At 35.3% G+C, this 20,711-nt stretch overlaps 1 protein-coding gene across 3 annotated transcripts in view; it reads left to right on the forward strand.

Annotated features, from left to right (window-relative positions):
- Positions 1-20,504, forward strand: part of HDAC6 (histone deacetylase 6) — a 26,558-nt gene extending 6,054 nt beyond the window's left edge. For 2 of the 3 annotated variants that reach the window (XM_089650592.1, XM_089650594.1), the window contains exons 7-18: positions 1,262-1,454; positions 2,508-2,567; positions 3,498-3,691; positions 10,441-10,694; positions 10,815-10,893; positions 11,194-11,464; positions 15,744-15,901; positions 16,465-16,660; positions 16,752-16,881; positions 17,023-17,759; positions 17,847-18,008; positions 18,690-20,504. In XM_089650592.1, coding sequence (XP_089506718.1) covers positions 1,262-1,454; positions 2,508-2,567; positions 3,498-3,691; positions 10,441-10,694; positions 10,815-10,893; positions 11,194-11,464; positions 15,744-15,901; positions 16,465-16,660; positions 16,752-16,881; positions 17,023-17,759; positions 17,847-18,008; positions 18,690-18,917 — 2,662 coding nt within the window. In that variant the 3' untranslated portion in view covers positions 18,918-20,504. Of the gene's footprint in view, positions 1-1,261; positions 1,455-2,507; positions 2,568-2,623; positions 2,684-3,497; positions 3,692-10,440; positions 10,695-10,814; positions 10,894-11,193; positions 11,465-15,743; positions 15,902-16,464; positions 16,661-16,751; positions 16,882-17,022; positions 17,760-17,846; positions 18,009-18,689 lie in introns of all 3 variants that reach the window. The other variant, XM_089650593.1, reaches the window with a different exon arrangement.
- Positions 20,505-20,711: the final 207 nt, after the last annotated feature.

The raw sequence follows: 20,711 nt of genomic DNA on the forward strand, positions 1-20,711 counted from the left end.
AGCTATCGGCCGACAGCCCTTTGAATAGGACGCTCGATTAGCAGTTTACCGGTAGAGTTCAATGCTTACAGGGGGTCCCGTCTTGCTCTCTTTCAAGTTATGATTAGTGAGAAGGTCTGTACTATCTTAGTATTGTAGTATTAGTATTGAAGTATTGTAGCGCCCTTCGTGGCAGCAGGACGCGTCCTAACGCTTCCTCCAACCGCTTTGTGTTTTTTTAGTATTTTCAAGGGAAATGAGGCAACATCCCTTTGAAATTATTTTTAAAATCAATCCATCAACATTTGAACTTAAATAAAAATAAACTTAATAATTACTAGAACTTTATAATATGTGATTTGAGTGCAGTGTTTTAAAGTGAATATTCTGAAATTTGCTCAAAAATATCGGACTTTCGAAACGAACGGCGACCGGTAAATGCACTCCAGATGTTTTCAACAAAATTCTCGGAAACTGGGCAAGCTTGGACACTGGCAAGTTTTTTACTAAGCCCAGGGCAATTTATTACCCAACCGTCGCTTTTTATTGCGGACAGAATGTACCACTTCAACAATTATCAGGAACAGGATTACATGGAGATAAATGATGGACTTGACAAACGTCACAGCGGTGCTGCCAGGGTCTCTTATCTATGTGAGGTGTCAGCGCTTTATTAGCAGCAGATACATACCTGGACGCTGTTGTTGGACGCGGTGGACTCTCTTACTGCAGCAGCTGGTCCAGTTCCTTCACCACTTAGGATTCTTGCTGCAGAGTCTCCATCTTCTATCTTCGTAGAACGTCACAGCGGTGCTGCCAAGGTCTGGTATCTGTGAGAGGATAGTGTGTCAGCGCTTTATTAGCAGCAGACACATACCTGGACGGATGACGAACCTCGTGCTGGCACTGTTGATGAACGCGGTGGACTCTTTCGCTGCAGCAGCTGGACCAGTTTCTTCACCACCTGGGATTCTTGCTGCAGAGTCTCCATCTTCTATCTTCGTGTCACCTGTTCCTTTACTTCATTTTACTTAACTTAACTTCACTCTATTTTTGTAATATTTATATTTTCTGTAATACCTGCATCAACTGTAAAGCGCCCCTGAGGTGATATCTCACAAAAGCGGCGCTGTACAAATTATCCAATAATAAATAAATAAATATCTTAGGGTTCAAATAGTTTATTGTTTCTGAATGGTTTTATGTTCATATCTTCCTCTCGTTTGCCACCTAAATTAATGACAAATAAAAACATGATTTTATCATTGGTATATTTTTTCAGAGTGGTATACTTTTCAATCCATCGCTACGAACACGGTTCCTTCTGGCCCAACTTGAAGCAATCTGACTTCCACTATGTGGGCTGCGGCTCCGGAACTGGATATAACTTCAATGTTCCGCTCAATCAAACCAAGATGCAGGACGCAGACTACTTGGCCATCTGGCACCAGCTTCTGCTGCCCATGGCTCTCGAGGTAAGTCACTAATAATTGATAATACATTTTTTGTTCACATATATTTTTGTATACGATTTTCATTCAGTTATCCCTCTGTTGGTGAAATTAGGAACTATAGATGTCAACGTACTACTCACCCACCTGCAAAGTTGGTAACAGAGGAGCTCTGAATTTTGCTCCGGTATAGATTAGTTAATTTAATGAAATGGACTGTCCTGTCAACCATGTATAATAAATGTAATACAGACCTATTCGTCTTGTTACCCCGAATAAGTGCATAATAATAAATTATAGAAAACGAAAATTTAAAAATAAATATTAGGTAGCCTATAAACGACCTTGATGTGTACCCGGCGTTACGTTGGACTTATAAATGGTTTGGGGTGAAGTTTTGAGGTCTTTTTAAGATATACAATTCTGTACTACATTATTTTGATGTATCTCGTAAGGTTTAGCCAGCATTATCAATGTAACCAACTGATTTATTATTTATATGTCAAGATTATGCGTTGGCAACACGTAATTTCAAAACGAACCGCTCGACCTTTTGCTTCCGATTGAGAAATGAGAGCCACAAACTGACAGAATATCTCGCTAATATTGGATAAAAATAAATTTAAATCCACCAAAACTACACGACAAAGGCCTAGTTTTTCAGGTGGATATATTTAGGCAATAATGTGACGTCACAAGCCATGTAGATTACTGTGTCTTTTCTACTGTTTCAATCGGAGTTATACCCACTTGTTTGTGACTTTAGTTGAATGAAATCAAATATAAGTGACATTTTCAAAAAGAGATAGATTTAGACAAGTGATAAAGTACCTAGGTACCTAAGTATAATGAACTTTACACGCGGTAAAGTAGATAACTCTTATTTTATAAAAAAATGATTAAAATAATTCTCTTTTGAAAGGAAATGAGATTCACAAATCCTACATATCCTGTGGTTTCTCATGACCTGTGCTAGTCACTAGTAAAAGGCATTGCATTGCAGATAATATTATTTTTTATAGCTTCATTATCTTTGTATGTAAAAATAATGCCTGAAGTAACATTTACCTTCCCCAGTTCCAACCGCAGTTGATCCTAGTGTCTGCGGGGTACGACGCTGCCCTCGGCTGTCTCGAGGTGAGTGGCCCTTATCCAACACTATTTACTACAAACTCCTTTTTCCTCTGTTGTAGTTCTCCCCCGAGCTGGTGATTTGCTCTGCCGGCTATGACTCCGCCATGGGGGACGAGAAGGTTGTTCATATTGATTAGCAATGTGATGTAATGCTTATTTATGGGGGATCCATGAAAAACATCATCATTCTGTTCTGAATTCTATTTTATATTTGTATGCTTTTATTTATTTACAATTTAAAACCGTTAACTGTCCGTGTGTCGATGCTAAATTTTCGTTGTCCGCTAGCTGATTCTATTTAACAACATCATAATGTCTTGCTAACGGCTATGTATTGCATACTTTGGGAGAGATTGACATATACAAACATTTTCATGGCATGTAATCAAATACCACAAAGTTGATACACCACCCTGCTTCGCCTGTGATTTCAACACTTTAATAATATATTATTTAATCATTACACTACGGAGGCTGCAATTTAAATGATTTCTTATGGAATCATAAATTAAAATATTACTATGCAATGATGCCAATTATTCTTTCACTACACGTACACATTAATGCATGGATGCAAAAATGCACAAAGGAAAATGTAATCCATCAAAAGGAGTGCCATGTACCCCTGGTATTCCATAGACGTCGTGAGAATCTGCTTTTATTTTCTACTCTTTTCCAGTATTTGTAATCAAATGTTATTACATTACGTCATTACCAACTCTGATGCAAAACTGAGAGATTCAGGACAATTTTGATGCTGCAAACTACATTGTGCATGAGAGGCCTAACCATTATGGTTCACTTGGTGATACATATTACGTATAAATTTGTTACATTCCAGTTTGCTTTCCCTTTCATGAAATAAGCTTAATCATCTTTTCTCTCCTTCCTATTACTCCTTTTCCCTCTTTATAATGTTCTGTTGCCACTCAGGGTGAGATGGAGGTGACCCCGGCATGCTACGCGCACCTGACGCAGCTGCTGCTGGGTGTATGCAGCTCCGTGGCAGTGGTGCTGGAGGGGGGCTACTGCCTGGCCTCACTGTCGGAAGGCGCAGCCCTGACGCTGCGAGCCCTGCTGGGGGACGCAGCCCCCGCCATGCAGCCCCTGGCAGATCCCTCAGACTCGTAAGTTCTTCATTCTGATATGCGTTTCAATAATAGTACACCACAATTATTTTCTCAATATTTGAAACATTATGAACCTTAATTGGGTTGCTTAAATATTGATCTTGATAAATCTTTCTCCGCATTTCCTTTCTTCTCTGTTTAATATCCTTCAATTTCAGTTTTAACGTTACTTTTTTCCCTTCTACCTAAACAGTCAAATTTGCATTTTCACCCAAATATTCATCTACCAAAGCAAATGCCCTATAATACTAATAATACCTCCAACTTCTGATATTTCCCATACATTCTGATGGCAACATGCTACACTAGCGCCTCCTAGCGGTGTGAGTTGTGCGCCTTGGTTATTTTTCATAAATTTTAATGGATTTTATGTGCATGTAATAAATTCTTTTTTTTCACTTTAATAAATTAGAGAAAAAAATGTTCACTACAAATTTAACCATCATTGTACTTTTAAGTTTGATTGCACCTAGGTGTTTCAACTGCATATTTTCTTTTTAAATTTTCATCAGAGTTTTATTATATTATTATATCAAAAATAATAATATTATCATGTATACATAGAGATACCCATTCATAGCATTAACAATATTTTTGCGAATTTGTTTTTAGCGATAAATACGTCAAAATGTGAAATTGCAGCGATTTTTAATACAAAACTCAACAATATGCGAACTTGTCAGTAATGCGATGTCAATAATAAAAGTACAAATTTCGGGTTTTTGAACCAAGCGCCTCGGCTGCCTTGGTAGTGAGAGCGCCACGCCTCGATCACGTGATGCTAGGCCTTGAGCATACTCTCGCCCGAAATGAAAGCAGAACTTTTTCCTAGTCCTGTCATAACTAGATGGAACATGTGGTTTCATGCAGTCGAATATCTAGCTGAATACAAGGATGCTCTCATCCATTTCATGAAGGAGTTGAACCCAAAAACTCGAGTATTGATTACATTTTAGAGCAGTTTGCAGTAAGGCAACTTTGATATGTATTCATTTGACATTTGTTGACGAAGTGTGTGGCTAATTTGTCAAATTGGTAAATGTATTAATTAGAAGGGTCAAAATATCCATACGCTCATTTGTTTTGGGAGGACTGGTGTCCCTAAGCCTTACTTTAAAAAAATTGAGTGATGGTGTTTTCCCTGCCAAAACCTTAAAGGGTGTGCAGGAGGTAAAGAACCAGGTTGTCTTAACCCAAATAAGAGAGAGTTGTCAGAAGAGTTGGCTTAGAGTTCAGAGTTAAGAGTTCAGCATATGAAACTGGCATCTCATATGCTGAACCGTCAAGACAACAGCACTAATCTAGTTTTTGGGCACGCAGGTAATATGTTCAATCCTGCGTTTGTAGGTTAGAATGTTGAGCGATCAGACGCTATTCTTTTAGCAAGTAAAAGTAGGCTTCCACCAACATTCAAATCTGTTGAAGACAGTAAATTCCTGGAAGGTAACAGCTATTTTCAAATACAGCTTGTAGAGCAAGTGAGGGATAGAGTCACTGTAGACATAATTCAGCTACTCTTAGCTGTAAAAATTGTTCACAGAGAATTTGCTGAGGCAGCTTTGATGACTGTGGGCCCCTGTGAATAGTGTTGACACAGAAAGATTTTTTAGTCGCTATAATCTTGTATTAACAGATTGTAGAATGAACATGACACACCCTACTGTGGAAACATGTGCCATGTTGTGTTTCAATCAATAATACAATAAACATATTTCAAGTGATTTTGCTAGTTTATTTGTGTTTCCCCTCTTGCCGACTCCCATTCCTTGACGTTATCCTATTTAGCCATAAACGCTATGAAAACGCAAAATTAAAGCTATAAAAGCTATTTTTTCAATAATTAATGCTACATTTCTTAAAAATTAAAGCTATGAATGGGTGTCTCTATGTATACATAATATTATGTAAGCAGATTACCGCCTAAATAATATTTCACTTCCATCAATACTGAAAAAACAACAACGAAATCTAAAAAACATTTTCATCGGTTCAAATAGAAGTGTGAAAATTGTAGACCATAGATATATTACTCACGTAGACTGTTTGTGGTGTCAGAATCATCAGATTCATTCGTACTGACCAAACGGTGGTTTTTAATGTGATGGTGTTTTATTATTTAATGATGATTTATAAATTCTACATACACATTAGGGTGTCCCAAAAAAATTAAAGTTGTTATTTTTCAACGCATACCCTCTAATTTTTTTTCAATAATGACAAAACACTTATAAAATAAAATTTAGTTTACTTGGGACCACTGCAACCCGTGCCGACTTGCATCGAAACATGTTAGTACTTTTGTAGTAACTTGCTTTTTTGTTAGTAAACGAATATCACTAATTCAGGCAAGATGTCATTAGATTTATGCAGTTCTAAAAAGAGTATATTTTTAATAGGAGTCGTAAAACACCAAATATCGGGTTCTAACTGCCATCTAATAGACAAGTTGTTGAAATTTTGTTCTACAATATCCGGGAAGTGAATTTAACTGCTATCAAAGTGCTAATCTCACTATTCGCGAGTGTGTCATCTATTGGGAAAAGGCGCGTATACCAACCAAATCTAGAAGAAAATTTAAAAGATTTTCCAAAACCGCCACAGAAAACTCAACCTGAAACCAGTAAAACGTCGATGCGAAAAGACGTAATTACTACAAAGTTTGTCGCAGCGCTAGACAGGTGCCAGTTAAGTATGAGAGATTCTGTTTTCATTCTAGAAGCTACTATTGAGGCGCTTGGATATAATATTGATCATTGTTATATCATATGGGGATAACTAACAACTTATTGCAGTGCCACGATTGGAAATTTATTCGGGAAGCGAACAAGTGCAAGCTGTATGGAATGCGATTGTAGACTGAAATCTGGAAGATAAAGTGCAAATTCTGTGTTGTGATACTACAGCTTCAAATACAGGTCGCTTCAATGGTGCTTGTGTGCTTCTTCAACAAAAACTTAATAGGAAAATATTTATTTTTGCTTACCGCCATCATGTGTATGAGTTGGTATTAAAAGCTGTGTTTGAAGTAAAAATCAGTTAAGTGACTACAAGCCCTGACATCCCACTCTTCAAAAAGTTTCGAGATAACTGGAAAAATGTTGATCCCGATAAAATTCAGTGCTACAGAGAAAATCTCACATTGCACCTAACCGCTTCCGAAATAGATGATTTGCTTGACTTTTACCGCACTGCAATGACAACAAAAATACTTCGAGATGACTATCGAGAGTTTGTTAGAGCTCTCTGTGATATTTTTAGGCGGAGATACATCGAGAAAATTTAAGATTCGGCCTCCAGGTGCTCGATGGATGGCAAGGGCGCTTTATTTCTTGAAAATATCATTACTTTGTGCGCAATTTAAAATTACCGGGAAGGATAAGGCGGTACTTTCAGACGTTTGCCTGTTCATAGTAACATCCTATGTCAAGCCATGGCTACAATGTATTATAGCAGTTAAAGCACCTTACCAGGACTTGTGCTTTTTAAAATCGATGAAGACTTACGAAAAAATTGATGAAAATATCTCAATGGCAGCTTTACAGAAGTTCAGTAAGCATTTATGGTATTTGACCGATGAAGTATCTATTTTATCGCTCTTTGACGACGCTGTGGATCAAACAACTAAAATAAAAATGCTCGAAAATATCAAAAAAAATAATTTATCAATCCATGATAAACGTTACATCCCATCGAAGAAAGATCTTGATGATAAATTGTATGGTAAGTTTAACTGTTTGGGTGCCAATCGTCGATTTTCGTCGATTCGTGTTTTAACGAAGATTGCCGATCGTCAATTTCCGTCGATTGCGTCAGTCGTGTTCTGATTCGCGCGTACGTCTGTACGTAAAATTATCATTTTTTCGAAACGCCTGGACTTCGGGATCCTCCTCCGCGTGATTCTAAACCAATCAGTGGCGGTTTTCTCTAAAGTGCGTTTGTGCGGCGAACCCCCATTAAAAATATGAGAAAATAAAACATCCTTGTTTTATAATAATATAAGCACATTATAGATAGCACGCTATTAAAATTTCGCCTTCAAAACCCGCGCCACCGAAAAGTACGATGCCTATTCCAAATTTGTGCGAGTTAAAATCCGCGCCAAACTCTCCATACAAAATAATCTTAGCCGGTACAGACCCTATGACGGTGATATATACAACATTTGGTCTTTCTTTGCAAAAATAAGACAAATTGTGTGCGCCGAACACGCGTTGTGATATCACGTGACCTCCGAACATTGACGAATGTAACCGAAGAAACCCGAGAACTTCGCGGCCGACGTTTAACCTTTGAACCATAGGGATGCAAGTTAAGTGTTATTTTTTTATGTTATATTATGGTATTTAACTTTGTAGTCATTTTTGTACATATTTTTGTTTTCTTGTTTCTGCATTTCTCCAACCGTTTGCTTATGGCATTTGTAAATCTACTACCTATTTTTAAATTTATTTCGTGCCACCTTTATTTGTTTTTTTGATGTTTTAAAATATCTATTATATATTCTACGAAATTATTCTTCTCTAAAAAACAATAATAATTAGCAACGTACCTACATTGAGTGCTATAAAAACATTAAACAATTTAATTCCTATAAAACTTTTCTCATTATCTAATAATTGTGTCTAGGTAAAGTGATTTAAAAACAATAATATGTAGGTACCCCTCCCACTAACTTTATTTAAGTTGTGTGACTGCTGCCGTATTCGACTATTTGACGTAGGACAACAGTAAGTAAATTTTAATTAGATATGTTTATCTTCTCTTGAATTTCTGAACCCCCTGTTAAAAAAACCACGAACCGCCACTGAAACCAATATTCTTTAATAAAACACCGAAAAAATCATCGAAATCCTTGAAAATTCAAAGAATTTATGGGGTTTTAAAAAAATATATAGTTTCATAAAAAATAATGTTTTTTTGGTGGCAATTTACAAGCAACTGTATGAATTTTTTTGGCACTCAAACAGTTAATAAGTTGTTACATTTATGTTTTGTATTGAGGTTTTTGTTCATATCATAATTTATTGAATTTTGTTTTAGAGAAAAATATTTACGACTTCATTTCAGTCAAAAGCAAGTCTTTGTTTGATCGTCTGAAAATAGATGCCAGTTTTCTTAACGAATGCCTTACGATGGGGTCAAATAATGCTTCGTATCAAGAAGCCAGAAAGAAGGTTTCGTCGTTGAGGGTAGTGAATGATACAGCTGAAAGAGCTGATAAGTTAATGGAAGATTTTCATGGTTTATCACGGTCGAAGAGGAAAAAAAACAATTTTTGTAACGATGCGTTCAGGAACACCAGAAGATTTATCCTGACTGTAAAAAACAAACTTTGAAGAATAAATTTAATCAATAAACCATTTTTAAATATAAAATACTACATAATTGAACATTTGTAATTTTTTTAAATTTTATTTATCCGACAAAAATGAAAGTTTAAAATCCTTCCATATTAACTCTGTACAAATTTTTATACCATGTGTTTGGCATCAAGTCGGCACGGGTTGCCGGTGTTTAATCAAAATATTATTTATTATTTGAGTTATTGAGATCAATTGGAATAAAATAAGAGGGTATGCGTTTTTAAATTCATAAAAAAAAAAATCTTCCTTATGCTCTGGGACACCCTAATACACATACTAATATATAATAAAACTTGTATATTCAGAATCAGCGTTTATTGATCCATATAAATATATTTTTATTATGCCTTAATATTTTTCACTGGAGTTCCTTATTGAAGAAATCCTTACAATATGATATATTTTATAGATGTAATATTTACAAGTACTTACTTCGATTAAGGATGGGTTGTTTCAGAGAATTTGAACAAGTCACCAAATCTAAAAGTTCTTTTCAAATGCTGTGAAAGTTCTTTTCAAGTATGTACTGTTATTAATATCATTTGATCTGAAAATCAACTTCGAAATTTGATGAAGCAACACAAAATTTTAATTGTGTTCATACATTGGAATCGAAATAAAAATGGGATATGCAAAATAATTTTATTTTTTATAAGTTCGTATTTACTTGTTAAGTCTAAAATATTTGTCTTGAGAAATTATTGAAATAAACATGTGAAGTCGAAATAAAAATGCGAGTTAGCACAATAATTTTATTTTTTTATGTGTCGTATACATATACAATTTACTTGAGAAATTATTGGAAATATATAAAAACCTAAAATTGTATCCAAATAAAAATGAATTAGTTATAAATAATAAACAATCAAGGAATTCAATCAACTAAACTTTATTATGTTTACAGTAAAATTATTATCGAAAACAATGTGTTTAATTTCATTACCATTGTGTGCGTTTTATGAAATAAAACATACATTTTTTGTTGCTTGATTTTACGACTAGTAATACCATAATAGCTATACAATTTGAAAGTAATACATTCGCGAAATGTCCATAGGAAAGTGATCAAAGACATTCAACATTCTAGTATCTTTAGTCATTTTCATTCTTCAACACGTGTGGGAAGGAAAATTTTTATGGATGGCCTTTAGGACGATCGTCGATTATGTGCATACGATTCTCCTTGGAAGTATACTACTTTTATAATGCCTAGTTTTAACATTTCCATTAACATAAAAGAAATCAAGAAAGCACAGAAATATTAGCATCCCTGTGATTTAATGGTGATCATCATATTTGTTTGTGACAAATAAAAGTGGAGATTTCTAGTAATCGCAGAATAAAAATATAAAAATACAAGCTAATTCTTTTTGAATTCACCAGAATACGAGAGACGATTCTGAACTGCATCTACGCACACAAGCCGTACTGGAACTGCTATAACTACCAGCAAACCTACAGTGTGGATACGTCAGTGCACAATGTGTCAGACATCAACAAGAGCAAGCACGCCGTGGCCGTCAGGTGGCTGGGCAGCGAGGAGGTGCCCGACTTCTACGCCACAAGAGACTGCTATCCCGTGCAGCCCAAGAAGTTCGTGGAGAAGGTGCTGCAGAGGCTGAACCATTTGAAAATAAGTAAGTCATGAGCAACATCAATGGCCGCTTGTGTTAAGATTCACAGAAAAATAAAACAAAATGTAGCACAGGAATTAAATTATTTACTTTTTAATTTCTCATTAACTCTTTTAATTTTAGCCACAAATCTATCGTCACCCGACATGCCCTGTTACGTGTACGATGAGGCAATGTTGAAGCACAAAAATATATGTGAACCGTAAGTGTTTTAATTATTATTAAATCAGTCCGATGGAAGTGTATTGATTAGAATATAAATTGTTATGACCTTAGTATAATAATTTATAGTGTTATTTCATTAGATTGCTATCCTATAAATTGTTCTTTCCTTTTATCATTAATCTGATAAATTTGTAGTACACAATTAAACATCACAAGCTACTTTCTCAGTAAGTATGTGAAGTAGTAAATGGAATAACAATAATGAAGCTATAAAAAGCAATATACAAAATAGTAAGAACAATATATAATGGTTAATAGCAATATAATATTGTTTTAGTGGTCATGTGGAGCGGCCTGAGCGTCTGTCGCGCGTGCACCAGCGGCTGACGGATTGGGGCTTGGTAGCGCGCCTGCGTCGCGTGGCCGCGCGCCCCGCCACGCAGGCCGAGCTGCGCCTTGCGCACGCCACTGCACTCGTAGCCTCCGCGCGTGCCACAGCTGCCACACCCCCACGTGCCCTGCTCGCGCAGCAGCAGGCCTTCGACTCCCTTTACCTGCATCCCGATACATACGAGAGCGCGGCTATGGCAGCCGGGTGTGTCCTGCAGGTATGTTTCAGAAACTACAACTTCTGTTGACAGTGTCCCGTCTTGATGTGAAAGCTTAGATACTTCCATATAGCATCCTCAATGATGACATAGACCCTGAGGGAAATTGGTTTCCTTAGGGCCCCTTGTTTGAAGTTAATGCAACAAAAAAACCTATGAATACCCATTGCTTAACCAGGATACTAATTGAGTGATGTTGATACACAATGACCACCCTGTAAACTTATTAACCCAATGCCTGCCCAAGCAATATACTCTGTCAACTACGACACGCCAAGCTATTTCAGCCTTTTTTAAGTTCTCAATTAAATTAATCTTTACGGCATTCCCATTGCCATTGAGGGCTTTGTTTATACTAGATGCTCATTACTGATATCTTTGGTACATACTTGATAAGATATTTGAATCCTTGAGTGTGTCTTGTAATGTATTTTCGACATAAATAATAAACACCGACAGAATAATTGAGTGCGGTGAACCGGCCATAGTGCTGACTCACTAACACAAATAAACAAAGAGATATAAGATAAACACTCACATGTCATTATGGATTGTATCGAGTCGGCAACGATTCTCCAACTTTTTTCACATTTTATATTTGATATTGCACTAAATTGTACTACATTTTATTTACACAATGTTAAAGATTTAAAATTAATATTCTTTTTTCTCGTGGAATATTGTTGAGCATGGCCAAACACATAACGGTACGTTACATTCGCCACACATGTACTTCGTCGCTTTTCTTGTTTTTGGTCTAAGTTTAGTGTTAAAGCAAACATAACAGTTTTTATAAGGTTTTTTCCTTTGCGGGTATAGGTATCGGCATATGTTTTACTAGCATTTTGGCAGATAACCGTAATGGCACATCTTGTGACGTACATGGACCAACTTCAGGGTGCGATGTGGTATGATATTTTTCTAATAATTGTCTTATCACATATAATTGGAAATCAGGAAAAGTAATGTTTTTGGAAGTAACGGTTTTGTGCATAATGTAGGAATTCAGTAAAAATAAATCGATTAAATGAAAGAAAACTTTTTTGTACCACTTAATTGATTTTCTTAGCGAATTTACACTAGTTATCATCATATCCGCTTTATCTACTAAGCCCATGTTCTTATTATAATCTTGAATACAATTTGGCTTCGAAACTACTTCTCCAGTTCTATAATTTATTTTCCCATTTTGAAAAACTTTATCATCATGAAGCGTCGTTAACTTGTGAATTTCTCTTTTATCGTGCCATTTTAATGCCATCAGTGAATCGGAATACTGAGAAGTAATTTCCCCTTTCTTCAATTTGTTGAATTTTGGCATGTTTTTACGGTTTTTTCGCACCGTTCCACATGCGTTAGTTTGGTGGTCATGCAAAAATTTAAATAATATTGGACTAGTGTACCAATTATCTACATATAATTTGTGGCCTTTACCGAGGTAGTCATTTAACATAGTGGTGACAACAGCTCCTGAAGCCCCAAGACATTGATTGTCAGTGACATCCGTCCCATCTCCACAATAAATAATTATATCTAAAATATAACCTGTCTTCGAGTCGCACAAAATAAACATTTTTATTCCAAACCGATGGCGTTTGGATGGAATATATTGTTTAAACTTAAGACGTCCTTTGAACTCTATAATACTCTCGTCAATGCAAAGATTTTCGTATGGCACCATTGTTTCTTTGAAAATTTTTCGAGTGTGATTGACCAAAAGTTTAATTTTATTTAATTTGTCACCAGCAATTTGAGAATCAGGGTCTGACATATGCAGCATACTCAGCAATATCTGGTAACGATTTCTTGCCATCGTCTTGCCAAATATATTACTTGTCAGAAGGGGATCTTTCGACCAGTGCTCTTCTATCGTGTGGTGCTTATTTCTGGTCATTAGCATTGTCACTGCAATAAATATGTAGAGTTCATTAACTGATGTATCTTTCCACCTGCGAAGCCGTGAATGTTCAGAAATAACTTTGTTTCTAATAGTCGCTTGATAATATTTGTTTGTCTCCTTGACAATTTCGGCCATTATATTTGTATTTAGAAAGTGTTAAAAAAAATTTATTTCCGGGGAATTTTCTGATAATAATGGGGTCGCGATTATTCCAGATGGAAAATCATTAAATTGATGGATGATTGGTTTAAAATTTCCGGAATTCACAGTCCAATTTCCTGACGAAGTTCTTTGGGTAACTTCAGTCTCCATAGGCTCATCTTCATTGTCACTAAGTTGCGTTATAATATCTGAGTCATCATCACTTTCCTCAATTTCAGAGTCAATATCGAGGACGAATTCTCTTATCTCTTCTTCATTGAGATCGCGTCTTGACATATTTAGGGATATTAAAAATAAAGTTTCAAAAATGATTTTATAAAAGTACACACGAAAAGAAATATCGAACTAAATTAAAAAAAAATACGCAAACTAAATTCTCAATTCGGGAATAAAAACTCAAGTCAACATTTCCGCCGAATATTAAAAAAACTTTTAGAACCACACCACAGAGAACGTAATAAGAACCACGTGACATCCACACACACGACGCTGCGATGGCGGGAGATTCAAACGACTGCGTCAAGAAATCTGTTGACCTTTTTTGGATGCTGCTTTTCGTAGTATAAACAATTAAAATTATCATATTTTACCAGAGATGTCGCAAAGAAACAGTTCATAATATTTTACAAAATAATATTTAGCCCCATCTACCGTTAGAACTTAGAAATATCATCTTCGAAACATTCATACTGGCGATTTACGTGATACGGCGTAGATGGCAGTTGTGGCACGGATCGTCCGTACGCCGATACGCGTAAATGGCAGCGATTGGGTTAAAGGGACTGGGCTTCTGTCAGAGGTATAGGTTCATAAAGGCATGTAAACCTTTCTAGCTAATTTGTTCACTTTTGGGAATAACTCACATAGCAATCGTTGTATCCCCCTTACTGTCATGGTGAGAAATATGATCTAAGCGGAGTCAGAAAGAGAAAACACCACGCTTTATGTTCAAATCTAGAAGTTGACTACAGAAGAATTAAAATGTGTACTTTTGTGAAACCAAATTTTTTGTGAACTCAATTTGAAAAAATATTATGAAACTTGGTGAATTTTTTTACTAATTATTCTTACATGAAACGATAAAAAAAGTGAGGAGGAAATAACGTTTGTAATACATTTGTCTAATAAAATGCTTGTTTTTTTAAAAAAAATTTTACATTATCAGTAATTTTAGTAACAAAAAACGTAAGATGAGCCATTTTTTAATGTTTGCATAATTTATTTTTAATTTATAATAATAAAATTTTAAATAATATTTTATCACCTTTCAAAAGCAGTTTTTAGTTTTCGGATACATTCAGAAATATTCCACGTATGTATTTGGATTTTACTGCAAAGTAGAAAAGTATTTCTACTTTGCAATAAAATCCAAATACAAATCTTTTCGGAGTACCGACCTTCTGTCAAAATATGGCTGAGGCCTGAGTTATTTCTCCTATCCTTTGCAGCCCTGGAATGTTTTTTCTTTAAAATCTTGTACCTACTTTTTTTTTTACTTAGGACTTATCTTTGAATTTTTATGGGAACGGGAAAATTAAAAAAAAAAACCCCCTCCTGCTTTTAGAAAACATAACTGCACGATTGTGAGCTCCAGGGCTGTATTATACCTTTGCATATGTTTTGTCTTGAATATCAAGCTGTGCTGAAAGTGATAAACATAACTCTTACATATCACATTTACAAGAATATGGTTCATAAAGGCATGATAAATTTTACTTCTTTGATTTTAACCATTCAGGGATGGAGATTTTTGGGTTTTCAATTTTGTTTTCGGCCATTCGATTCAATTAATACTATAACTCCAAATATTAATACCGAAAAATATTAACTGATTACTAAAAAAAAAGCCAATGAATTAACTTAGATTTCACCGTTTATCCCTTATTTTTAGGTTTTATAATATTTATAATTCATAAAAATTACTTAACCATGAAGATTTGTGAAGCCATCGCTCGAGTGGTTAAATGTCATAATATAATTATTTTCTATGAATTTATTTGCAAAGCCATCGCTCGAGTGGTTAAATGTCATAATATAATTATTTTCTTTGAATTTATTTGCAAAGCCATCGCTCGAGTGGTTAAATGTCATAATTTAATTATTTTCTGTGAATTTATTATTTTTTCTTTATGTAAATGTAGAAACATAATACAATAATATATTGTATTATTTGAAACATTTTGTGTCTTATGTTTAAGTAATTTGGTTTGGTATCAGGTGGTGGACAGTGTGATGGGTGGGGAATCGCGCGGGGGCGTGTGTGCAGTGCGTCCGCCTGGCCACCATGCCTCCGAGGACACACACTGCGGCTTCTGCATCTTCAACAACGTGGCCGTGGCCGCCAAGTATGCTCTATCCTGTCACTCTCTCAAAAGGTACTTACATTGTGAACTCAACTTTCTTTCTCTTTCCTCTTGAATTTTCCAAAACTTTTTCAAAAATATTTTTAATTAAATCACTGTAGGAGTTATTTATGAATGCCACATTCTTCATGTATGTATATAGATTTTAACTATAAACACGACTTGTTCCACTACATTATTATTTTGTGAACCTTTTAACATTTGATAGTATATGTAACATATTACTTTTTACATCTTCTGTCAAAATGTAAGATCAAGTTTGCATTATTGGCCGTTCAGTCAAACATTAGAAAGGCTTTCAAAAAACGCAAATGGAAAGTGAAGGGTGAAAGTACGATTCCGAGGTCGGCAGCTAACTGCAAATTGCATCTGCAGACCGCAGACTTAATACAAGACATGATAATAATAATTATTATAATAATTAGTATTAATTCTAGCGGTTTGCAGTCTGCTCCTGACCGCTGCTCGGAATCATACATTATAACTTTGAAAGTCTCAAGGATAAATTGTTTTTTTTTTTTATTGAAACGCTTAAATTGAATTCTTCTTAAAATATGTTTGGATAATTCCACCAGAATTCTGATAGTGGACTGGGATGTTCATCACGGCAATGGCACACAGAGTATCTTCCTCGATGATCCTCGTGTGCTGTACATCTCCTTGCATCGGTATGACCACGGAACATTCTTCCCACACTCCAAGGATGGAGACCACACCAATGTCGGCACTGGCACTGCTGCAGGATTCAACGTGAACATACCCTGGAATAAGGTATAATATACTCTTAGTTATCTGTTGCCTGGTGCCACTATAATACCTGCTTTAATTTGCTAATTACATGTTTGTTGATTGGTTCTACTAGCGAGGAATGGGAGATGTGGAGTACCTGGCCGCCTTTACCCAGGTGGTTCTTCCCGTTGCCTATGAATTCAATCCAGAACTTGTGCTTGTATCGGCTGGATTCGACGCTTGCATTGGTGATCCTTTGGGAGGTACATAACATTATAATGTCACAGAATACCTTTTGATTAAAATATCTGTTTCAGGCCAAGTCGTCTTTATAATTAATAGCAATACTCTTTTGTAGGTTAAATTTAAACCTTTTATTACTAATCATGTTTATTCATCTCCAGGTTGCAAAGTAACCCCGGAATGCTTTGGACGATTCACTCACTGGCTCTCGGGATTAGCCGGGGGCAGGATAATACTGTGCCTAGAGGGGGGCTATAATGTGCAAGCCATATCCTACGCCATGGCCATGTGCACCAAGGCCCTGTTGCGTGACCCTCTGGTCCACCACTACGAGTCCCGAAAGGCGCCGAGCCCCAGCGCCGTGGAATCCATCAACGACGTGATAACCTCCCACAAAAGGTTTTGGAAACATCTTTGCTTTCAAGTGGCCTTACCGAAAGAAAGTGTATTACCGACTCCGGAACAAAGTCGAGGACTCGTTGTGAAAGAACCTCAAATGTTGCCTATCAGAATAGAAAAAGAAGACGAAGACAGTTTCAACACCACAGATCCAAATTCTTCGTACGACAGCAGTCAACTGACCGACAGTCCCAGATCAGACGGGACCATAGACTCCGCAATTCAGGATCTGGAGACTCTTTCTCTAAATTCTGATAGCCCAGACAAAGATTGTGACGAGGCAAAGCAAATTGCTATAGAACATTCCGATAATAAAATTCTAGATACTAAGACGAACAATGTAGATAGTGATAATATAACCAATGTACCCGATAAGAAAGATGGACCAGTTTCCAATGAAGCAGCGGGCGGCAGTTCCGGGGCAGGGCCCTCTAGTTCAAGCAGTGGCCAAGGAAGCAAAAATCAAACCCTGGCGGATTACTTAGCCGAAAATATGAATGTGAGTAAACACTCTTTTTTATTTCGTTACACACTCTTACTCTTACTTCTGCATAATTCATTCATCAAATCTTTGTTTATTTTGTAGGCAATTGTCAATGAAGAAATGTACGCTGTGGTTCCAATGAGCTGGTGCCCGCATGTTGACTCGGTGAATCCCGAATTCTCGCAAGAAATGTTTGCTCAAGGACAAAAGTGCAATGAGTGTGACCACACTGAGGAGAATTGGGTCTGTCTGCACTGCTTTACCGTAAGTTCAAACAAATACTTAATCACAGTAATATTTACTACATTGTGACATTTCTGTATTACCTTATTTTATTCATTACCCGACTACGAGATGTGACTTCTTTTACGATCTTTTAGGACAAAAGGATGTTCTTATTAATATTTAGTTTATACAGGGTGCATCAGGACGCACCCGACAGACTTTTACCAGCCATTCTTGAGTAAAAAACATAAATATCATTTTTCTGTGCGTTCAATTTAAAACAAAAATATATAGTTCTATCACACATAGCCACTGAGTGTATACAGTACTGCCGTGTGTATATATATATTTTTTATATTTACCGCTGCAGAGTAGCAGGTATAATAGAGTAATCACAGAGTTTGACAAAACCAATAGGCATGTGCCAAAGGCGAAACATCTGTCACATGTAAAATAACAACTTTACTATGTCTACAAAAAATCGTTTTTGTTTTTTTTAAATTAATGATTTATTTTTAAATATTTTATAAAACCATTAAAGCCATAATTCCGTACCTTTTTCGTCAAATAAAATGTAATTTTAAAAATAACAATCGTTACAGTGCAAAAATATGAAAAAATTAGTTTTCTGGACAAACACTAATATCAAAAACAAGTTTACTGAACTTATTCAAGAGAAAACTAGTTTGGCAAAACTCAACTTTAGTTTTATTTGTCCAGAGAGCGTGCGGGCGTTATATCAACGGGCACATGGTGTCCCACTGCGAGGCCACTGAGCATGCGTTAGTGCTCTCCCTGGCGGACCTGTCGGTGTGGTGCTCTGCCTGTCAGGCCTACGTGGACCACCCCAAGCTCTTCCCTCACCGAAGTGCCGCCCACCACCTCAAGTTTGGCGAGGCTCTGCCCTGGTCCTATGGACCCAACCAACCGACACTATCAATGATTTGATAATCTTAACATAATGATTTTATTTATTATATTTTACTCTTGATAGATTTTGGTGAACTAATTTTACTAGTGTAATTTATTTTTTGTGTAAATTTATCAGAATATGTAAATTATTATCAATTTGATACATTTTATTCATAATAATTAGCCACTTGCATGCATTTTTTATTTGCTTAGAAAAATTCATACCCATAGATTTTTCTACTGAGAATACGAAAATGCTACAAACGAAACAAACTTGTATATTTTTTAAAGATTTAAAAAAAAAAAAAAATGTTTTTTGTGATTTTACTATATGAAAAAGGACCTGTTTCATTATGCCTTTTATTTTACAATAAAAATGTTTGGTTAAATCCATGTTTAAAATATTATCGTAGTTTTATAATAATAGTAGTATGTTTTTTGACAGCTGTCGGCCACGCGGGCTTTAACAAAAATAATATGGTTGTTCAAATGTCACTAAACTTCATTTTCTGGATTATAAAAAAAGGTTTCAACTTCGCAGGTATTAAATTGTGACACTTTTTTAGAGGATGTGCAATATTATGTACCATCAAAACATTGCAGAAGTTTTTAAAACAAAATAAAAGATAAAAATTGTCTTTTAAATTCTTCCTGAACTTGAAAAAAAAAAACATGCAAGTGGCTCTTTGTTTTTTTTTTCTTTTGTAAATTTAACAGAATATTTGAATTTGATATTCCTAACATGATTTAGGGGTTTGTCACCGTCATCTCTTTGCTGTCAATTATAATAAATTATAATAAATCATTATAATAAATCAATACTCAATATAGGTAGAAAACTCGGCCAACTTACCTGATCTATAGCCACTATTCATAGGTTCGAGCACCAAATAGTAAACTCGGACTTTATTTTGACATTTTATCGAGAGGATGGTAAAATATCCCTTAGTATTAATTTATTTTCCCTTATTTATTTAATTCCAATTTTAATACAAAATTCAATAAAAATATACTAATTACTAATAATCATTGTTTTATTACCTACTAGTCATCTCACCATTATTATCTGTCCTAGCACACGCACACACAGTTACCACCCTAATTAGCTTTGCCCTAATTTCAACACTTAACTCCACCGGCCTCGGACATATTACGTCAGAAGGTTGGTCGTTTTGCAATAAAATCTAAATAAATAGAATATTTTTTAATGTGTCCGAAAACTGTTTTTGATAAGAGATGAAATACAATTTCAAAATTTATGATTAGATATAAACATATATTTTTTGAAATATTAAAATTTTGAATGCAAACATGAAAAAAAAAAAAATGTCTCACTTTACGTTTATTGTAACTAAAATTACTCATAAAGAAAAAATATATAAAATATACTTATTTTATTAGACAAATGTACTACAAACGTTATTGTCACCTCACTTTTTTGTCGTTTCATTTAGGACGAGTTGTTTCACAGAATTTGAACAATTCTTCAAATTTCAAAATTTATTCAAGATCTGTGAAGGTTCTATTAAAGTTCTGATATTATATAATTCTGTGAAACAATCCGTCCTTAAAAATAACAAGGATGGGTTGTATAATAGAATTTTAACAATTCATCAAATTACAACTTTTATTTTCAAATTCCGTAAAAGTCCTATTCAACAGAACCTTAAAAGAACTATCACAGAACTTGAAAATTGTTTTGAAATTTGAAGAATTGTTCAAATTTTCTGAAACAACCCATCAACAAGTTTTTTTTTCAAATTGCGTTCCGAACCTTTGGTTTCATAAAGGTGCGAATTTTAATTATTATGTGGTTAACTTTTAGATTCG

Source organism: Hesperophylax consimilis, chromosome 3 (genome assembly GCF_061612785.1).
Source record: "Hesperophylax consimilis isolate HC1 chromosome 3, BYU_Hcon_1.0, whole genome shotgun sequence".
NCBI lineage: Eukaryota > Metazoa > Arthropoda > Insecta > Trichoptera > Limnephilidae > Hesperophylax > Hesperophylax consimilis.